The sequence below is a fragment of the Chroicocephalus ridibundus genome, chromosome 6 (assembly GCF_963924245.1).
Source record: "Chroicocephalus ridibundus chromosome 6, bChrRid1.1, whole genome shotgun sequence".
Taxonomy (NCBI): Eukaryota; Metazoa; Chordata; class Aves; order Charadriiformes; family Laridae; genus Chroicocephalus; species Chroicocephalus ridibundus.
Genome location: NC_086289.1, coordinates 5,441,172 through 5,459,668, shown reverse-complemented (window position 1 = coordinate 5,459,668; position 18,497 = coordinate 5,441,172). Strand labels below are relative to the sequence as shown.

The following is an 18,497-nucleotide window of genomic DNA, read 5'->3' as shown; positions in this document are numbered from 1 at the left end:
CTTTTTAGCTTGAACACAGGACTTGATGTGTGGAGAGTTGTCTTGACACCTGGCCTTAGTAGGTCTGTATGCATAGATTGATTTCCAGAGATTGAGGCCCTAATTCTACTGACATTAAAATTAGGCTTTGGTTTTCTAGTAATCTGTCCAATGCAGAATTTGGCATGGCTTCTTTCTAGGAAAAGCAAATTGTTCTGCAGAGTAGTTCTGTGTGTCAGGACATATTTTCTAGAATATTTATAGTGAAACCTCAAAAGGGCAAAGGCTGAATTGAGAGCGGCAGCTGTCATAAATTCACATAAAATGAAAACAAAAGGAGAGGAGTCTGTGAGAAACAGCTCTAGTTTCAGAAAAGGTTTATTTTACCCAAAGCGTTGTTCATACTTACCTCCTAATAAAAATTGTTTGTCTATACAGCTACCTGAAAGCTAAAAACTACGGTTTTGTGTCAAAGTTCTAGTCGCGAAAGAAATACGGGATGTGTTTGTCACCCAGGAACTGTCAGAATTATACATGAAAATACAACATTCCATTTTTGATCGTGTTAAACATTTTTGCTATGTTCTTAATACATTTTTTTCCTGTGGATTGCTCACAACCCAACACTTGACAGGAGGAGTTAGAGTTTGCTGCAATGAGGATAGAAGCACTGAAGTTAGCCAGGCAGATTACCCTGTCTTCTTTCCGCTCCGAGGTATCTGCTTTGTGCCTGCCACGTGTGTGTGAGTGTGCACAGACTAAGAAACCGAGTGCTGCTTTTTCTTTAACAAGGTAACGACGGCTCTCAGAGTGCGGTGCTAAGCTGCGCGCACCTCAGCGAGGCACCAAAGAGCATGCTGAAAGCAGTGCTGCACACCGAAATGCTCTCACCCGCTCCACTTACAGAGTGCCGCTACATCTGAATTAACAAAAGGCGGTTTGAAGGCAAGAAGCAGGCACTTAACCTTTCGCAGGAGACACGTTCTGCCATCAGGTGGCCATTTGTCTTCTGTCTACAGCAAAATTTGTCCTAGAATGTTTGACGGCAAAGCAATACCGAACCTACTTCTTATAAAGATGCCACAGATTTTGACTGTAGGGGCATTTTGTCTTTTGTTGGTATTTTCAGCTTGAAATCAGACACCTTGAGCCTCAGAGTTCAGAAGTGAGAAGTTCAATCAACCCTGCCCTCAGGCTTGAAGAAAGGGTCTACAGCAGGCTTGGAAGGGCTATAGAGCTCCCCCAACACAATGTGTCTTTATTCATGAAGATCTGAAGTTTGTTTTTTTTTATTGTTACTTCTATGTTGAGCTGGCTAGTGCCAGAGCGATGCTTTGCGCCACTCTTAGGGATGCACGTGGTCCTCGCTGTGTTTGGAACGGGACAGAAGAGCTCACTGGTGCGCTGGGTTTGGTGGTCAGCCGGTTGTGCAGCCCATTTATGATGCCCTTCATGGTGCTTTTAACAAAAAAACTCAAGCCAAAAATGTTAGTGGCTTTCTTGGGGGGTGCTATCAGCTGAATGAGATGCTGATGGGATGGCAGTGTCCTGCTGCAGTGAGATGTTTTATTCCAAATGAGGAGAATGTGCTTCTGACTCGTTCTTCTCCGGTGACCTTTCCCTTCTTATACTGTCCATCTATAAGTCAGAGGGAAGTCTTTTGCCTGGTTCTCTATCATCTTGAGTTCATTTGCAACATAACAGCATTTGGGCCGGTTGTATGGTCGAATTACTTTTCTGCTCTAAAGATCAGTCATAAAGTAGCTAGTTCATAAAAGTAAAGATTTTTTTAGATCAACTGAACTTTTATGAAAAAATAATGATCTTATTTGATTTATTTTGCTTACCTTAAATAACCCACGAGCCAACTGTTTCCACGGTGCACATATACTTACCGAAGTCAACCCATTCCTTGCATATTTATGGGTGTTTTAAAGTATGTGGCTATAGTCTTCTATTTAATCAAGAAAAACGTGCCGTTGTCTTCATTAGAAACCAAGATTAACCTTCGCATTAAAGGAGTGACAAAATAAATGCCGTTTTCCTGCTTGAGTACTGGCCTGTGTGTGACGGCGTGCCCTTGCTCCGTCGCCCGGAGTGGCGGGTGTCAGAGGAGGGCGAGGTGGCATCCTCTCTAGATCCTCTCTACCTCCTTATTCTCCCTCTGCCTCCTTGTCCTCCCAGCGCTTTGCTGTAACATGCAGCTTTCGGGCTCTCCGGCACCAGGAAACACTCGAGATCAAACATATAATAACACCTAGATGCTTTTCGCAGGTCATACAAAAGAATTCTGTTAGACATCTGCATTTTTGCTAGTGGCCAGCAATTCAGAAACTCACAAATTTTGGACTATTTTAGCCTGAAGAAAATAGCTTCGTGTGCTTGTGAATTCTTGCGTGTTACCCAGGGAAGATTCTGAGCTGCAGAAATGTTACAGGATGTATTTGATTAGGTGGAGTTAACATTTTAAAGATGCTTTTTAACATCACTACAGCATCTTCTTTTATATAGAGCAAGTTTATGAACTCCTTGGAACTTAGAAAAGGGAAATGGATTTCATGTGAATTTTTGGAAAATTCCACTAATTTGTATGCTAAAGATAGCAAAAACGATAAGCAGAGCTGAGGAGAGATAAATAAGCAAAACTCCACCCTCTGACAGAGAATCGGTACCATTTTGACGTTCGCAAAGCCCCGTGTTGGTCCGGTCGGAGGAATGCTTCTCGCTGAATACGGTGGGTGTCGTGTTAGGCTGGGAAGGACTTTTGTCCTTGCATAACTTTCTTATTTCAGTGGGAGGTTGCTAATGTAAAATTAGCCTGTGATGACAGCCCTTGTGACCTACGGTGACTGATGGCCTGGATTAAGTATAATAGGATCCACCAGACGACTGCAGTGACTTAAATTCGGATGCTAACTGGCAGAATTCCCTCCTGGTTGGCTGGCCTCCGTTCTTTTCTTAACGTTGTATAATTACATTTAACATTTGCTAAACCGTTACAGGATGGGGTAATAAGAATAAGATGTTAAATAAAGACACAAGCACTTGTTATGGCAAGTTAGGTCACCTAAAAAAAAAATTAAATAAAAGCGTTTTCTGCTAGTACTGCGACTGAGAATAAGGATGTGCAGTTTGTTGTTCTCAGACAGAGGGAAGTTATTTGGCCACTCCCAAAGTTCTCGTCAGGCGCTTCAACAACAGCAGGGCTAGTCGTCTATTTTTACATTGCCAAAGGTTTCTCTCTTCTGGCGTTGAGATGAATTCACAGTTCTCTATTAAACTGTCTCCATTAGGATATCCTGTGGCCATTTTTTTATAGGTGCAGCTTGAACAGAAATAGGTAGGGTTTGTGTCCAGCACCCTGCGGAGGCTGAGGCGGTGTGGAGTTGGGTGTTGAGGTAAGATCCAAGGAAAGGAGAGAAACTGAAAGGAGAGGCATTGGCACAAATGGGGTTGGCACTTCACGGCTTTGGGGGGCTCTCCTGGTAGTGAGGGAGGAATATTTCCTTCAAACAGGGGTACCATTTTTGCTAGTAAAACTCTACAAGCAGGGAACTTAGGCTTGGATTTTACTTGCTAATCAATATATTTGCAAGCACAAATAGGTCTTGGTTTGCCTACATTGCCTTGTTTGCACGCACATCAATTAGTTAAAAGAGAAGATCATTTGATAGGCACCCAAACAGTATTTGGGTGCTTGTAAAGGGCAAGCTTCTGGTGGGAGGTGTCCCTGCCCAGGGCAGGTCGTTGCAACTAGATGATCTTTAAGGTCCCTTCAAACCCAAACCATTCTGTGATTCTAATTTTCAGAAGGGCTAAATACATATTCCTCTAAACAGTATGATAAAAAGTAGTTTTCGTTTCCGTTATTTTTTCTGTTTTCTTTCGCTTTGACCTGCTGGAAGCGAGGTGCCCGCAGCTGGTTAATCGATGCGCATTTATTCCCCGTCCGGTCAGATATCCGGTTTCTGTGAAAGGTGCTGGGGAGGGAAGAGGGAAGTGCGTTGGGCTCTCAAATATTTACACTAAGATTGCAGTGACCTACATTCAGTAGTAATTCCCCTGCAGACTCTAATCTTTCTGTGCGAGGTTCAGTGACTTACAAATCCCTACGCTTATTATTACCCCAATTAACTGCTTACCTTCTCAGCAATTAGGTGTTGAACTTGAAGCACTGACAGAGTTATTTTGGGTAATACCGTCATCTTGTTGGTCAGGTTATACTATTGTCTCAGGATAGGAATATTTGGAGGCAGCAAATAACAGTCGCTAATTGTGCATCAGTTTGGAGCTGTGTAAAATTGGCTTTTGAAGTAGAACCACGAGGACTTTTACTGGTTGGTCCTGCCAAAGAGCCGGCTGTGACTGGTGTGAAGTGTTTCCAAAGTTAGGACAATACTGGTCTGACCACTACTGCAAGCGTTTCTGCTCGGTGGTTCAATTCCAAGAGTTTTTACAGTCATCTTTGGAAATTTTAAGTTGTTTTCCATGTCATTGTTACGATTCTTTTGTACGATTTACTCAAATGCAAGTGGGGACTAGAGAAAACATAACTATGTGAGTGAGGTGTTGAGCACTATATAAAAAATATGAGTAAATATGCATTAAATGCTTTAAATGTTCTGTTTTCTTTAAAAATTTTATCATTCTGGCAGTTACTTTGACACGTTTTGAGGAAATTTGTGTTTCTTTTGCCACAATTAATATCTTCCAGCAATCTCTTGATGAGATCCAGCAAATGAAGCTGTAGGAGGCTTTTGAAATGCGATACGTGCGGTTCCACAGGTTGATCTTCAGGATGGCCTTTCTCTTGAGGCCAGCTTTGATGATCTCATGGCTCTTTTTTATCTCTCGGTTTTTCTTGCCTTGTGTTTGAGGAGGAACAAAAGTGAGGTGGTTTTTCTTGAAGTTAGGGTCCTGAGTTGAGGCAGCAGTAGTCTTATTTATTGGCTGTTTCACGCAGATCTGCGGACAGCATTTTGTTTATGCATTGACGTGGATGTTGGAGCTTGTGTCCCAGGTGTATTTTTTCCTGGATAGCTGTTGTATGCTGGGAGAGACTTTCAGGAATGCAGGCTATGTAGTTCTGATAGATCTTGTGATGCTTTTTCCTCAGGTAGGAGAATCCACTGGATTTGAGCTTGCACCTCCTAATTATGTTGGAATTGATTGTTATTTTGTGTATTCCTGGTTAAATGTAGCAGAAAAGAGAAGGTGTGGCCTGCTCTATAAGTGATAGTCAATTCACTTCCGAGTTTAAAAATACAGAGCAAATTAGTGAGAGTCTCATATAAATGAAGATACAGCATGGCATTATCTAAGTACTGTTTAGCTTATTCTTGCTCTAATTAAATTTTCTTGCCTGGGCTTTTATTGTTGCTGTTTGCTCGAGTTGTCTACAGATGTGCTATCCAGAACATCCAGTCCTGTGTTTATCTCGAGTGAGCACTGGATGTCATTTTTAATATAGCTGCTTCAATAAGGTGTGATGTGAGAACTCAGAAGGGATTGCAACAAAATTAATAGTGGGTTTCGATCCTTTCTGTTAATTCTAGGCTACGCGAGAAGAACTGTGGGCAAGTGAATGGTTTATGGAAGGGCAGCTGACAAATTTTCCTTTAGCTGTGTTGAAACCAGAACACGTGGTGTTGAAATTAATGGGGTCTATTTGTGTGCATGTTGTGGAGGCGAGGCCTGCGCCTTGATTCGGACGTTACCTACTCACTTTCACATGCCTGTGCTTCAGGCAGTAGAATGTGACTCTGCTATTTTATTTAAAAAAAAAAACACAAAACAAAACAAAGCCCAAAAATAACTAAAAAAGCCCAACCCTCTTTTACAGTAAAATAAAATCTTTTTATCTCTTTTATGTAACAAACCCATTAAAAAAATCTGGATTGCTACTCTTAATTATTTCAGATAAAGCCTAACAACAAAGGTACTGCATTTGTGAACTTGAAGGAACAGAATATATTGCTTTATGCACAAAGGTAACAAGTAAACCGGAAAAATATGTTATCCCCTTTTCAGCAGCAAGGAAGTGCTGTAGCAGGAAATCTGCATGTGAATATCCACTTCCATCGGTGGACGGAAAAAGGCATTGATCAGCCTGAGGTCCTTCCCCAGCCACACAGGCTGTGGGCCCCGCTCCAGCCCTCTCTGTGGCCGCGAGTAGCGTCGTCCTGGAGGCAATTGTAATTGTCATGAGAGCCCACTGAAAAATTATGCTGCTGAATCTGCAGGCTAAATAACTAATTAAAAAATAATAATAATAATAATAATAATAAAAAATCATTCCCTATTTTAAAATGCAGTTTTGATACTGGTTTATCAAGGGACGTGATACACATACACAGCGAGAGAGGGATTTGCGGGCATTTGTGTCCTCCCCACTTAAGTCAGTGAGTTTGTGTGTTCTGTACAACGTGGAGTATCTTTTTAGGTCAGAGAAATTCAAGGAATTTCAGCCATACTCAGACACAAGATCTTTCCTGTGAAACTTCTTTTGGCGGAAGGATTTCAGATAGAGAGAATGAGAAAGGAAAATAGTTCATCGGTGCCAGGGCACGTCCCTGGCCACGGCTAAGCCCATCTGCCCCCGCGGTGCTCCCCGAGGTGGGGCTGCCCTGGGCGGGCTCGGGGCGGTGGGGGCACCATTGATCCTCCAGCCTGCGTTAGTGGGGTCTAGTAAGGAAGCGAAGTTTGGGGGATTGCCATGGTGTCTGTACCGCCTGCCCCTCTCCTCCCCGTCCCCAGTAATCCTGATTCCGTTGGCCAGTTTCGTGGGTATTCAACAGAGGAGTGGAACATTCCACCCCAGCAACGGGGATATGGGCACATCCACCCCCAAAATTATTTTGTGACCCACCAGCAGCTGGGAGAGAAAAGATTTTGTTTCCCAGACCGCCAGAGGCAACGTGCGTGTCGGCTGGTTGATGGCAAGATGCAAAGCGTAGGTGGGGGACAGAGGGACGTGTGGCTGTGGTGGTGCATCTGCTGCGGGGGGCTGGGGGGGGTCTGCTCTCAGGGGGCTGCTGCCGGGGAAAAGCGCAGGGCAGAGGTGCTCCGGTAGAGTAGCTGAGAAAGAATATGGTGTTGCTCAAGCATAGGAATCCCGACTGTAGATCTGCCATGGATGGTGTTTAAAAATGTGGGGATTTTTTTGTTTAGCATCTTCCTAATGGTCTTTTTTAATCACCTTGATTTTAATGGCCTGTAACTTGGATTGTTGGTACCTACAGTGTTGTTTGCAAGACCTTGCATCTCAGTGTCCCATCCCTCTTTTTTTTGCTCTTCCTCATTTCACATGCTAATCTGGGTCGCTGACATGAGCAAAATTGGCAGCTGCAAATAAAAACTCATTTAACTTACTAATCGCATGCTAAATACCAGTGGGGCAGCAACGTCACCTGTGTATTCTATGATTCCGTGAGTCTATATGGTATTCACACTTTTTATGAAATACCATTTGTGGCAGATACAGTATATTGGCAGATCAGACCTAAGAAAGTGAGCTGTCTTCTCGCTTCTGGTTTCTTCATCGATTTTTATGGAAGCGGAATTCCCCTTAACAAGCTCTCTGCCTCCAATACTAATTTCCTCTGCTGATGTGCATTTCTTGTGGATGATTTGATGAGATTTCTGCATCGGAAAGTATTAAATTTTCTAATATAGGACCTTAACATATTGGTGGCAAAGTGCTGTCTGTATTTTCGCTCTATAAGGGTAATATGGCTCTCTTGGTGCTCGCTTTGGATCTTAAATGTGTATTTCAAGATGGCTAAATTCCAAGTTCCTTGTCAGTGCCATTGCTGTTGTAATTTAGTAGTTCACAGGATTCTAGTCCTAGCTCAGGACCCCGGTGCTTAGCACCGCACCCAGAAAACATATTAGCTAAACGCATATTTAATGGCTCATTTCTTTGTATTTAAAAAAACAAACACACAGAGAGAACCTGCTATCCCAGCAGATGTTTCCATCTCTAAAAGTGCACTGTACTCCCGGATCGGCACCTCGGATGCAGAAAGCACCGCGGGTCTTCTCTACCCCCAGCAAGACTTAGACTCTGCGCTACGACTCGCCAGAGCAGAGGTAATTTTCTTCAGAATTTGGAAAAGGAAATATGTGCCCCTTGCGGTTTACTTCTTTCCTGTTTTCTCCCAGCTGATTCATATTACGGACACTTGTTCTATTCTTAAAACTATCCTCAGCCACGCTAAAACCACGCTAGAGGCTACCAAAGCAAAGGGCTCTACACTTTTTTGACATAAGTGAAAAGAAGACATTACATGAAAATACATCTTTTTTGTTTTGAACCGTATCTGTACTATGTACGTTTTGACATTGCTATGTAATTTTATAAAAATTGTAAGATGCTAGAAATAGGTATAAAATGACGTATTTTGCAAAGCTACATGTAAGATTAGTCCGGCTAAAAATAATAAAAAATGGGTACAATCTAGTGTTAGAGTATTCCAAACTTCGTGATAGATTGTGTGAACGAAAGGAGCACAAAGGAAGCCAGTCCTTTGGGCATAAAATTGCATGGACAGTCAGCCCTAAATATTGGTGCAGAAGCAGGAGAACCCCCTTAAAGGGCGCGGGACCATCTACAGAAGTATTTCAGGTTTGGCTCCAGGTCAAATCAGACAAAGTGTGGTGTAACGTAGTATTTCCTGAAAAGTGTCCTTGATATAATCAGGAATGAAATAAGAAACAAGAACGTTGCAGCTGCTCTCCTAAGTTAGTCTTTCAAAACTTGCGGATGATTTCACAGCCGAACTTTTTTAATTGCACCTTAAAGTCTGCAAAAGGGAAAAATCACTGGGGATGCTTGAAACCATTATGCGTTTGAAAACTGTACCTCTGTTAATTAGAATTTGATATTAAATCAAATATTGTACACTTACTTAATTTCCTCTTTAATAGATCACTGGGTTTAACTTTTTTTTCCCCCTTTGCTTTCTTCGTTTCAGATTGTGGCCAAGGAAAGAGAAGTATCTGAGTGGAAAGAGAAATATGAAGAAAGCAGAAGGGAAGTGATGGAGATGAGGTGGGTTATTAACTTGTCACTGATCACGCTGGCAGAGAGTCTCATCTCAGCTGTGGATAGTACACAGAGTACCGTGACTGTACAACTACTTTGGTTAGCTGAATTTGTTTAGTTATTTTTAACTGCAGGTTTTGGGTTGATCCATAACAGATGCTTTGTACTTGCTCTGCACGGTGGGCACCCCTCTTCAGGGTAATCACTGAAAACTTCTGTGTTGCTAATCTCATTTACATCCTCAAAAAGATACCAAGATAAGAGGGGTCTTCATCTAGGTTAATGTAAGGGAAGAATTTTCTCCAGTTTGTGCTGGGAATTCACACATGGATTGCCTGGTGGTGTCTCTGTTGCCTGACTGACTGGGTCTGCCTGCGGAGCTGGCAGAGGTGTGCACGCGCTAATTTAAAATTCACTCTCCACAAAGAGTTTTGCCAACAGAAGAAAGAACGTGAAGATTGTTGTGAGTAGTACAGGCTTTCTCCAGGAGATCATTGTAAAAAGTTTCTTTAACAACAGAAAACAAAACCCCGGTTGCCAGTAGGAAAACATTTCTTGCAAAGGAGCCACTCTGGCCTATGAGCGTTGACTTTCAAGGAGATTCTACACTCTTTTCTTTGAACTGAGCTAATTTTTGTAGTTATTGCACACACTAAGATTGATTTCAGTTTGGATTTTGCTGCTGTTTAAGGGCTGATAGAAGGGCCATGAGCTTTTCATTTTCTTCTAGTTGTATCTGTTCTAATGTATTCTATTTCTCCTTGAAAACCTGTCTCTATTATATTTAATATAAAATACTGGAACACAACTGGTTTGACTTTCTTCCCAGCCTAGGTCCTACCACTTGGAAGGGTGACGACAAAATCACTGTAGTGCATGAGTTGAGGAGTATTGCTCAAAGAATCACTCTTGCTTCCCATTTAGTGAGTTGAAAGTTTCCGCCTTGAATTTTTTTTTTTTTTATAGTGGTAATCCCATAAGAACCACTTACAGATGAGCTTGACCTGCTCAGCGATCTGAATCTGAGAAGGTCATCAATTGCAAAATATAAATATATATTTGTATATTAAATATATAGTTGCATGAAAGTATTTCATGGAGTCTTTAAAACCTGTTATTTTCTACCTTCAAACAGACAGAAAAACACCTCCCTCCTTGACTCATAAATAAAAGGAAACTGTCAGATTATTTTAGCATCCTTCTTTTAAGTAATAGTTTCTGGTATTGCTTCTGAGACTGAATTTTTTTCAAAATCACTTCTGTTCTAGCACTAGCTTCTTCCCAGAATTAAACATCTCGGTGGTTTAAAACTAAAGCCGATGAGCTGTATCAAGTGATGACCTGCATATGCCATTCCTGCTTGTATCCAGGAAAACTGCACTTAGGGAGTAAGGGGAAGAGGGAGGTGCGGTGCAGACTCGGCAGAGGCTAGCACGGATGCCAGGAGTCCCACAGGGCGGATTTGAATAGCGGCAGCACAGGGCTTTGAGCCAAAGCATCTTCAGAGAGGCATCTGTGGAAGGCAAGGGCAGCCGCTTCATTTCGGTCGGAAAACCACCTCCCGGTGCCCAGCTGAGTTCTCTCACCTCCCTTGCGCTCTGCTCAGGCAAGGAAACAAAACCCCGGCGTAGCCCTCGAATGCATAGCGAGGCAAAACGGAAAGGAGCTGCTGCAAGCGGTCAAACCGAGGAAGCAAACCAAGGAATGAAGAAAATTCAGAATTGCATAAGGAATGTCCCAGCGTTCAGCACACACTCAGGTGCGGTACTTGGTCTGTTCTCCAGGAACCACCTGGGTGCTCGCGCCTGCCGACTGCAAACGGGCACCGACAGAGGTTGCTTATTCCTTAGTGAAAGGAGAGCAGGGAGTGACACAGAGCAGCTGGCACGCTGTAGATCTGTACTTTCATCTTCCTCACAGTGATTCGCTTGTGTGTCTACACCCTCAGTAAAACGTGATTTGAAAAAAGCACATTATCTGAGCCAAATTTCCCACAGGCACATCCCTAGAACACACGGGAGAAAAAAAATAATCTGATTAATATTGTCACGAAATGATAAAATATGCATGTGTGCACTAAGACAGATTTCTCTTGGAAGATTAAATGTTCAAACAGTCCATGTGTGGTAAATTAGAGATGCAGCAATTAGGTATGCCATGATGATAAACAAGGAGTGAAGGGATTATCAAGAGTTGCGAGCACAAAAGCATCACTGTCCACAGAAGGAGAAGCAGTGCTCCTTTATCCGAGTCCTGCGTACTCTACATGGAATACCCTGAGTTCAGCTAAGTTTCCAGAAAAACGTCAGACTGGAGGAAATTCCACTCCAGAGAGCAGTAGCCGAGATGAGAAGTTGTAATAATGTAGTAACTATCAAAGAGCCAAACCTGGGTGAGATGTACCATAATCCAAGGGTACAACCAGAGGCAGGCAAGAAATACTTAAATATGGTTGTTTGGAGGTCTAGTTGATTAAGGGAAGTCAAGCAGATGACCTCAGAGATCCTTTGTAGCCCTGGATTTCGGTGTTTTTATGACTTAGGAAATTGCAGGAAGTCAATAAATAGACTGAATGTCTAAAATACCGGGAGTTAAGCCTATGGAGCATGTCAAGGGTGAAGATGTGCATCACAGAGAGGAATGATGTGGGCAGCATCCTTTGGTGCCCCAGGCACAATGACCATTATTTAGGCTGCTTGATGGAAAGACATGAATCTGGAGCAAGACTTCACCTTGCTTTCCAAATCGAATATTATAAAAATCAATGTGCCATTGCAGTATCCGCTTCTACTGAACAGCTGCCGCATGATTCATGAGGCTGGATAATGCAGAGCACGTGGTACCTACTTGAACTAGTCTAAGCTGGTACAAATAAGAAATAGATAATGTTATTTCACTTTGCTGCCAACTTCCGTGGCGCAGCTGAGTCTGTAACAGTGTTTAATGTCATGTTCGTTGCCCTGAGTCCTTGGCTTCGTTTCCTAGGATGATAAAACTTCCTAAAGGTGCCTGGTGTTACAAGGATATGACATGGCTTTAAAATCCTTATTGCTTACAGCAGGCTTTGTGAGGTAATCTTCTTTGGACATGAAACCAATCCCTTCCTTTTAGGGGCAAACGCTTGAGGCTATCTTTGCTCTCAAAAGTGTCATTTATGGTTAAAAAAAAAAAAAAAGAGAAAAAGGAAAAAAGCCAATTAAAACAACAGGATTGTCAGCAGGTAAAGCAGCATCCGAGCAGGTCCCAGTGGATGCCCAGTGAGCTGTGCAGAGACGGGCTCTGGACCCAGGACCGAGAATTGTCGGTTCGATGTGAAGGCCGAGCGAGGTGAGCGGGGAGCCCCTGCCCTGCTGAGCGCTCTGCGGGACCACGACACCTGAGACGCTACTGACCTTGGGGGCAAGCGGCCTTCTCGGGGGGTCCTGGGCTCTGTTTGCGGTTCCGATTTGAGACAGGCGGTACTGGAGTTACTCCGTTGGTTTTTTGAGAGCTCCACAAGTTTCTCCTTTCCTTTCCAAAAGTCCTCCTGTCTTTTGTCTCGGGATTTTCCCACATCCTTTCCGTAACCTCACCAACTGCAGCAGACTTCTCTAAACTGGAGCAAGTGAAAGCGAGCTAAGGCTTCAAAAGAGACGTATTCAAATACCAGTGAGCTATTTTGAATATCCACTTCAGATGAAGTGTGGGGTCATTTTGTTTTTCGTAGGCAGTCCTACGTGGCTCATGAATCAAAGCACAGATCAAACTAGTCCCATTTCATTAGCTTTATTTGGCTCTGGGAAGGGATGGATCATCTTTCTAAATCACATTTAATCTGCTTATTTTGGCTAACCTCTTTTCAAGAAGGAAATTCAAAGCCTACTGTGAGTATATGAAATAAAATGGTCTTAAAAGTAACATTTTGCCACCTCGGTTTCAAAAACAGATTCGGGAAATAGGACACGATGGATTTTGTGCTACGTAATTGAATACTTCGGTCTTGTTGTCTTAAGTGCTAATGGATCATTTAGTCACATTTGGAGTGGAAGATTAGATATATTTTGGATGATGGCCAATTGTACTTCTGTTAGGTTTACTTGCTACCAATTACAACTTTACTTAACATTTAACTTTAAAATAAGCAAACACAAACATAGAGAAGAGGGGAGAAAGTAATGGAAAAACCAGACTCTTTGTAACTCTTGAATTAGACCGATGTGATTATGTTTATATTTAAATCATGATTGGTAATGTACTTTGGACACGTTTCAAATAACAGAATTTGTTTCAAAGCAGTCCCTTTTCCCTCCCCCCACCTATGCTGACTTACACGGAGAATTAAAAATCAGGTGCAACGTTTAAGCTGTCGGTTTTATTTGTTATTCATGTAATAAGGAGCATATAAAAGTGTGAAGGGGTTCTGCATCTCATTTAGAATACCATAGCTGGCTTATTGAGTAGCATTATTTTCTAAGTAAGCATTAGCAATGATGATGTTTGACAAAAGGTTTTCTTTTTTTTTCCCCTTTTATAGGAAAATAGTTTCAGAATACGAGAAGACGATTGCTCAGATGATAGGTAGGTGTTTCTCCTCTGTAAGATGCTATCCTCCGCTCTGATTTTCTGAAGAGAGCCTAGAAACATAGTTGAAGTCTCTGGGCGGCATTTTGATGCTAACTACATCTGCTGGTGCTGCTGGGAGTCGTGACCGTCCCCGAGGACACCAGGGTGTGATGAAAAGCCAGGGCTTCCTTTGACAGAAAGTAGCCCCCGAGGCAGTCCAGGTAATGCAGAAAGGTCAGGGCTTTTCCTTCTGCATCAAACTATCCCATAGGGAACATGCTCAAACGCTTTGCCCGCAATTTGTGGGAGAGACTTTCAGTGACCTAAAACCCCTGTAGTCATCCACTCCTGGCCGTTTAATGGGAGATACCAAACTTAGCTCTCTACAACAACAGGGATTATCCGTGCTAAGTGCATTGGGCAGACCAAAACCTAGATTAACTCCAATCCCAGTTGAGAGATTGAGCATCCAGTCCACCTCCCCAGTTACTTACTGACATAGGGATCTCCTTTAAGGTCTAAATTATGACATGTTTTGCCTCGCAATAATTAGAAAACGCCTTTGTTAACAGCACGCCCTGCGAATGAAGAACGCTACGTGCAGTAGCATTTCAAAACCAAAGGTTGCAGGACTCATGTTTTTCCTCGGTGTGGGAGATCTGGCCCCTGGGATGTGATTTCAAAGCCTCCTCATAAGATTTCCAAAGCTCTTTTTCTTAGTCGGGCTATACAAAGTGCCAGTGCCTTGTGCTGCCCTGTACTGCTTCAGCTCCAGCTGTCTCCCAGAAAGGCAAACGGCTGAGCAGGGTCGTGGGTTCTCCATGGCCAAAATTGCTGGGAAAGAGAAGGAAAAGGAAAAGCAGGAAAAAAAGCAGCGGCTGATGAGAAAGGAGGACCAAACTCATCTGGACAAGCTCAAGTAACGCAGCAGAGTAATTTGAAATACTGTTGAAATCCATTAGGAGCAGCCTCGGAGTTAAATCTGGGCTGTGAGAGGCAGGAGAAAGGCTAGCCCGGCTAACGGTGTCTGCGAGCAGCGAGTGGTGTGAATCCAGCCTGCTGGCACTGTGTTTATTGAAAAATCAAAAGATAGATTTCCCCCCCCCCCCCCCTCCTTATTCCCCCTGAGAGAACTGTCACAGAGAGCACAGTGTGCCAGGAACGCAACCCGCGTACCTGCGTCTTTCCAACAGGGAAGGACTTTTATTCCAGCTATATTACAGCTATCATGTATCGTATAGATATATCACGTATCGTATTGTTTGCCCCTTTTAGAATGGGCAGTCCCCTCATATACAGTCAGTATTGTCTGACCCCCAAATGTTTGGTTTCTTTAAATTTGTTTGGGGTTTTTTTTGGTTTTTTTTTTTTTTTTTTAATTAATGCTTGAGTCGCGTTTACATATGTTTGTAGCTAATTTGGTTAGTTTTGCCCAACGAGAGTCGGGGGAAGTAGTTTTGCTGCCTTCCTGCGTTTCTCAGTCATTGGGAGACACCCCAGACTCCTTTCAAGTGAAGGGAAAAATGAGCCTGTAGATAAATAAATAAATGTTATGATAAAAATAATAATAATAAAATTATATCATAAATATATATAATAATAATGAATAATATAATAATATGCCTGGCTTCATTCTCTATGGTGTTATGCCTCTGTTGCCTTTTGTATGTACAACTGAGCAAATTTGCCTGCCTTCTGACATAACGTCTGTCATCCTCCTCATGCAAGTGCTAAAATAGGAGTGACCGCAGTGTGCAAAGAACTTAATTCGTTTTGGTTTACACTAAACCTGCTCTGGTACAGCTTCGTCCCTGAACCTGGCCATTCACGCGGCTAAAACACAGGACCTGACCTCTTTTCCCCAGGCGTGTGCATGTAGTTGGCGACAGACGTTTCTTTTTGATAACAAATTCAAATTCCATTTTTGAGAAACAAACATAAAAAAAAAAAAAATTTCAAATTGTGAGACCGCAGTGCGGCAAGAAGGTATAGAATAAGGGTCCTAAGGCAAAGGCACAGCCATGGCGTACATAGCAGACTCTACAGTTGCCATTTCCTCTTGTTGCAAAGAAATTGAGGATAATTGAAGCGTCGGGCCGTTGACCACTGAGGAAATAGAAAAGATCTTTAAACTTCAAATTCAGAGTATCAGTCAGAGTCTTTCAAACGATCTTTGGCAAGTTTCTAAGAGCTACAGCTATAAAGAATGCAATTTGCTGTCCATTTGCAAAGGAACCGAAACAACAACGGTGACACAGAAAGCACGTGTTAATTAGAGCACTGTGCAAATTCGGCAGCATGGTAATACGTTTAATGCGAGGCTTCTTCTCCCTGCATTTAATGTAAATTTTTGATCTAATTGTCCCACTTTCTCCTGTCATTTGTTGTAAATTACTGTCCCTTCTGATAACTCATCCAAATGCCACGTTGTGGAGGAAAAATTATTGTCTGTGTGCTATTTGCATATACTTCACTGAACTGTTATCACAATAATGTCTAAAGTGAAATCTGTGTTGTAACAAAAGAAGTGCCTGTGCTGTTTCTGTTTATGACTTAACCCTTCTGAACTATTTATACAGCCCCGTCAGCGGGGCATTACAAGTGAACCAATTTCACAAATCCCTTTAATGAATATTCGGTGTGGTTGATAGGTCCTGCTCGGCTTTTTATCCGTTGCCATGGGAATATATAACAAATACTGAAAATATTCCATTTGAACAATATATGATTGTATATGTGTGCCTATAAAGGCACTGAAAACATGCATTGCAAGCAGTAATTGGCTTTGATTTCAAGGGCTGGCAGGTCTAGAATTTGCTGTCAAATACATATAGAACCCAATATTACCCCATTTAGCTTATGCAATTAGTTTCCTGCCGTACTCTGTACAGCCAGAGCTTGCAAGCTGTCAGCATCCAGCTCCCTGTTAGTGTCTCTTTGCCTATTTTTTTACCGGTGTTTTAACTTTTTTTTCCTTTTTTCCTACACTCGCCTCCGCCCCTAATGCATTCTTGCTTATATTTGAGGAGGGGGGGGAGAAAAAAAAAAGCGCAGGCTTTGCGGGCTGCTGCTTGTGCTGCTGCTTTGCTGAGCCGCGTGGTGCAGCTGATGGTGCCTGGCGCTGCCAGCCCTGCGGCACGGAGCCTGCGAAACCCCCGTGTCCACAGCACCCCACCTTACGCACACCTCATCCACTAGTCCCTTCCGAAATCCATCATGGATTTCCTTTTTATTGATGGATTTGCAATGCTGGGTTGTTTGGTGTTGTTTTTTTTTTTTTCCTGTTAAAAATGTATCCTTCTACTTGTACGTTTAAATACATAATTAAATTCTCATTACGAAAAACAAACAGATGTTATGCTTTGTGCCTTACAGGTTGTTGCATTACTTATTTTCTGCTTTCCTAACAATTCCTGATTTTCTGTTTTGCTTCCGTTTTTGTTGCTTCTTGCTATTTGCTTGCAAAAACAAAACAGGCAAGCCTGGTAAGTAAAGCTTTTCACCAACTTTCACACCGGCATTTTGCATTTTCAGTTTCTTTCGCTTTTGTTCCCCGTTTGCTGCATTCCCATTAAGTAACGTGAGTAACGCTGAGCTGAGCCCGAAAGCGGATCTGCTGTGGTGGTGCTCTGATTCTGTCAAGTTGGGTAGTGTTAGTCCCGAGCATACCGTTGGTATTGTTGGTGAGCCGTGGACAGTGTGTGTTGCAGACGTGGAAGCCATTTAATTAAAATATTTTAATCGCATAACCTCATAAATATCTTTAGAAATAAGTATCTGTAGCTGCTGAACTAAGACTTGACTGGCAGACGATTATCAGCGTAGTTCTAGAAAATATCACACAGATCTTCCAGTCCCCTTCCAGCCAGGTGACAGTTTCTGTTTCCTGTAGTATTTAACCACTTTGGTTTTGAATGTGTCTTAACTGTTATCAGAGATTATCAGATGCCCAGTGGAAACTTTCCCTCTTTTCAATTTATCTGTCACTGCCCCAATATAAATTCCCGGTTTCCCCTTGGAGCCTAATGGTGGTCCCGGCTCTCTCCCCAGTCCATGGGCGCCTCTGGCATGTCGCGGAAGGGAGAGGAGAAGGGGAGCGTCGGGCATCGCTTGCCCCGAATTCCCGTGTGCCGGTTGCGGTGGGGCTGGGGGTGAGCGGGTGAGGACTGGGACAGCTGAGGGGCGAGGGGACACCGCCAGGCGCTGGGGGGACGGGAAGAGCTCGGGAGTTGCGAGGGAGGGAATCAACAATTACTAACTTTCTAGATTGCCCTAGAAACAAATAAGAAGGAGGTCGATAAATTGCCGCAGGCAGCCGTCTCCGAAAAAGTAAAGTTGTGACATTACATTCATTTAAGTACATTATGGGATCATGCAAATCCCTTCCCCTGCATGGAGTTGCGACGACGGAGGTTTTGCCAAAGAATGTCATCCTGAAAGTGTGTGCTTTGGAATTAAGGTAGACAGTGTGTGATCTCCAGCGTGGTTAAACAAATCTTGTGCTGGAACACAAGGTGACAAATTCTCAGATTTAGAGAAATAAACAAAGGATGACTAATGGTTTTCTCATTTTACTTGAAAATACATTCATTTGCCATTACAGATTATCACATTATAAAAACAAAATCTTTTCTATTTTGCTTTCTTAAAGACACTCATCTTTAAGAAGGCAAAATAGAAAAGAACGTTTATTTTTTATGAACATTAAATGTTATCAAATTGATGTGGCGTTACAGGGCTCTGGGTTTCTCAGTCCTACCATATCAAAGGTGTTTGTTCACCGGTAAAATAAGATGTTACAACTTCCAGTTCTGCGAGCTCAGTGCAGGGCTCTGAGAGCTTCCCTGATTCTCTTGATCTTCTCCGTCATGTAGAGCAAAATAACCTCAGGTGAGGCTCTGCCCCAGCACGACGCGGTCAGGGGTGGGCA

At 42.7% G+C, this 18,497-nt stretch overlaps 1 protein-coding gene across 4 annotated transcripts in view; it reads left to right on the top strand.

Annotated features, from left to right (window-relative positions):
• Nucleotides 1–18,497, top strand: part of TACC2 (transforming acidic coiled-coil containing protein 2) — a 151,280-nt gene that overhangs the window by 127,844 nt on the left and 4,939 nt on the right. For 2 of the 4 annotated variants that reach the window (XM_063339137.1, XM_063339138.1), the window contains 4 exons: nucleotides 614–694; nucleotides 7,927–8,070; nucleotides 8,955–9,031; nucleotides 13,539–13,582. In XM_063339137.1, the coding sequence (XP_063195207.1) occupies nucleotides 614–694; nucleotides 7,927–8,070; nucleotides 8,955–9,031; nucleotides 13,539–13,582 (346 nt within the window). The remainder of the gene's footprint in view (nucleotides 1–613; nucleotides 695–7,926; nucleotides 8,071–8,954; nucleotides 9,032–13,538; nucleotides 13,583–18,497) is intronic. The other 2 variants (XM_063339139.1, XM_063339140.1) reach the window with 1 other exon arrangement.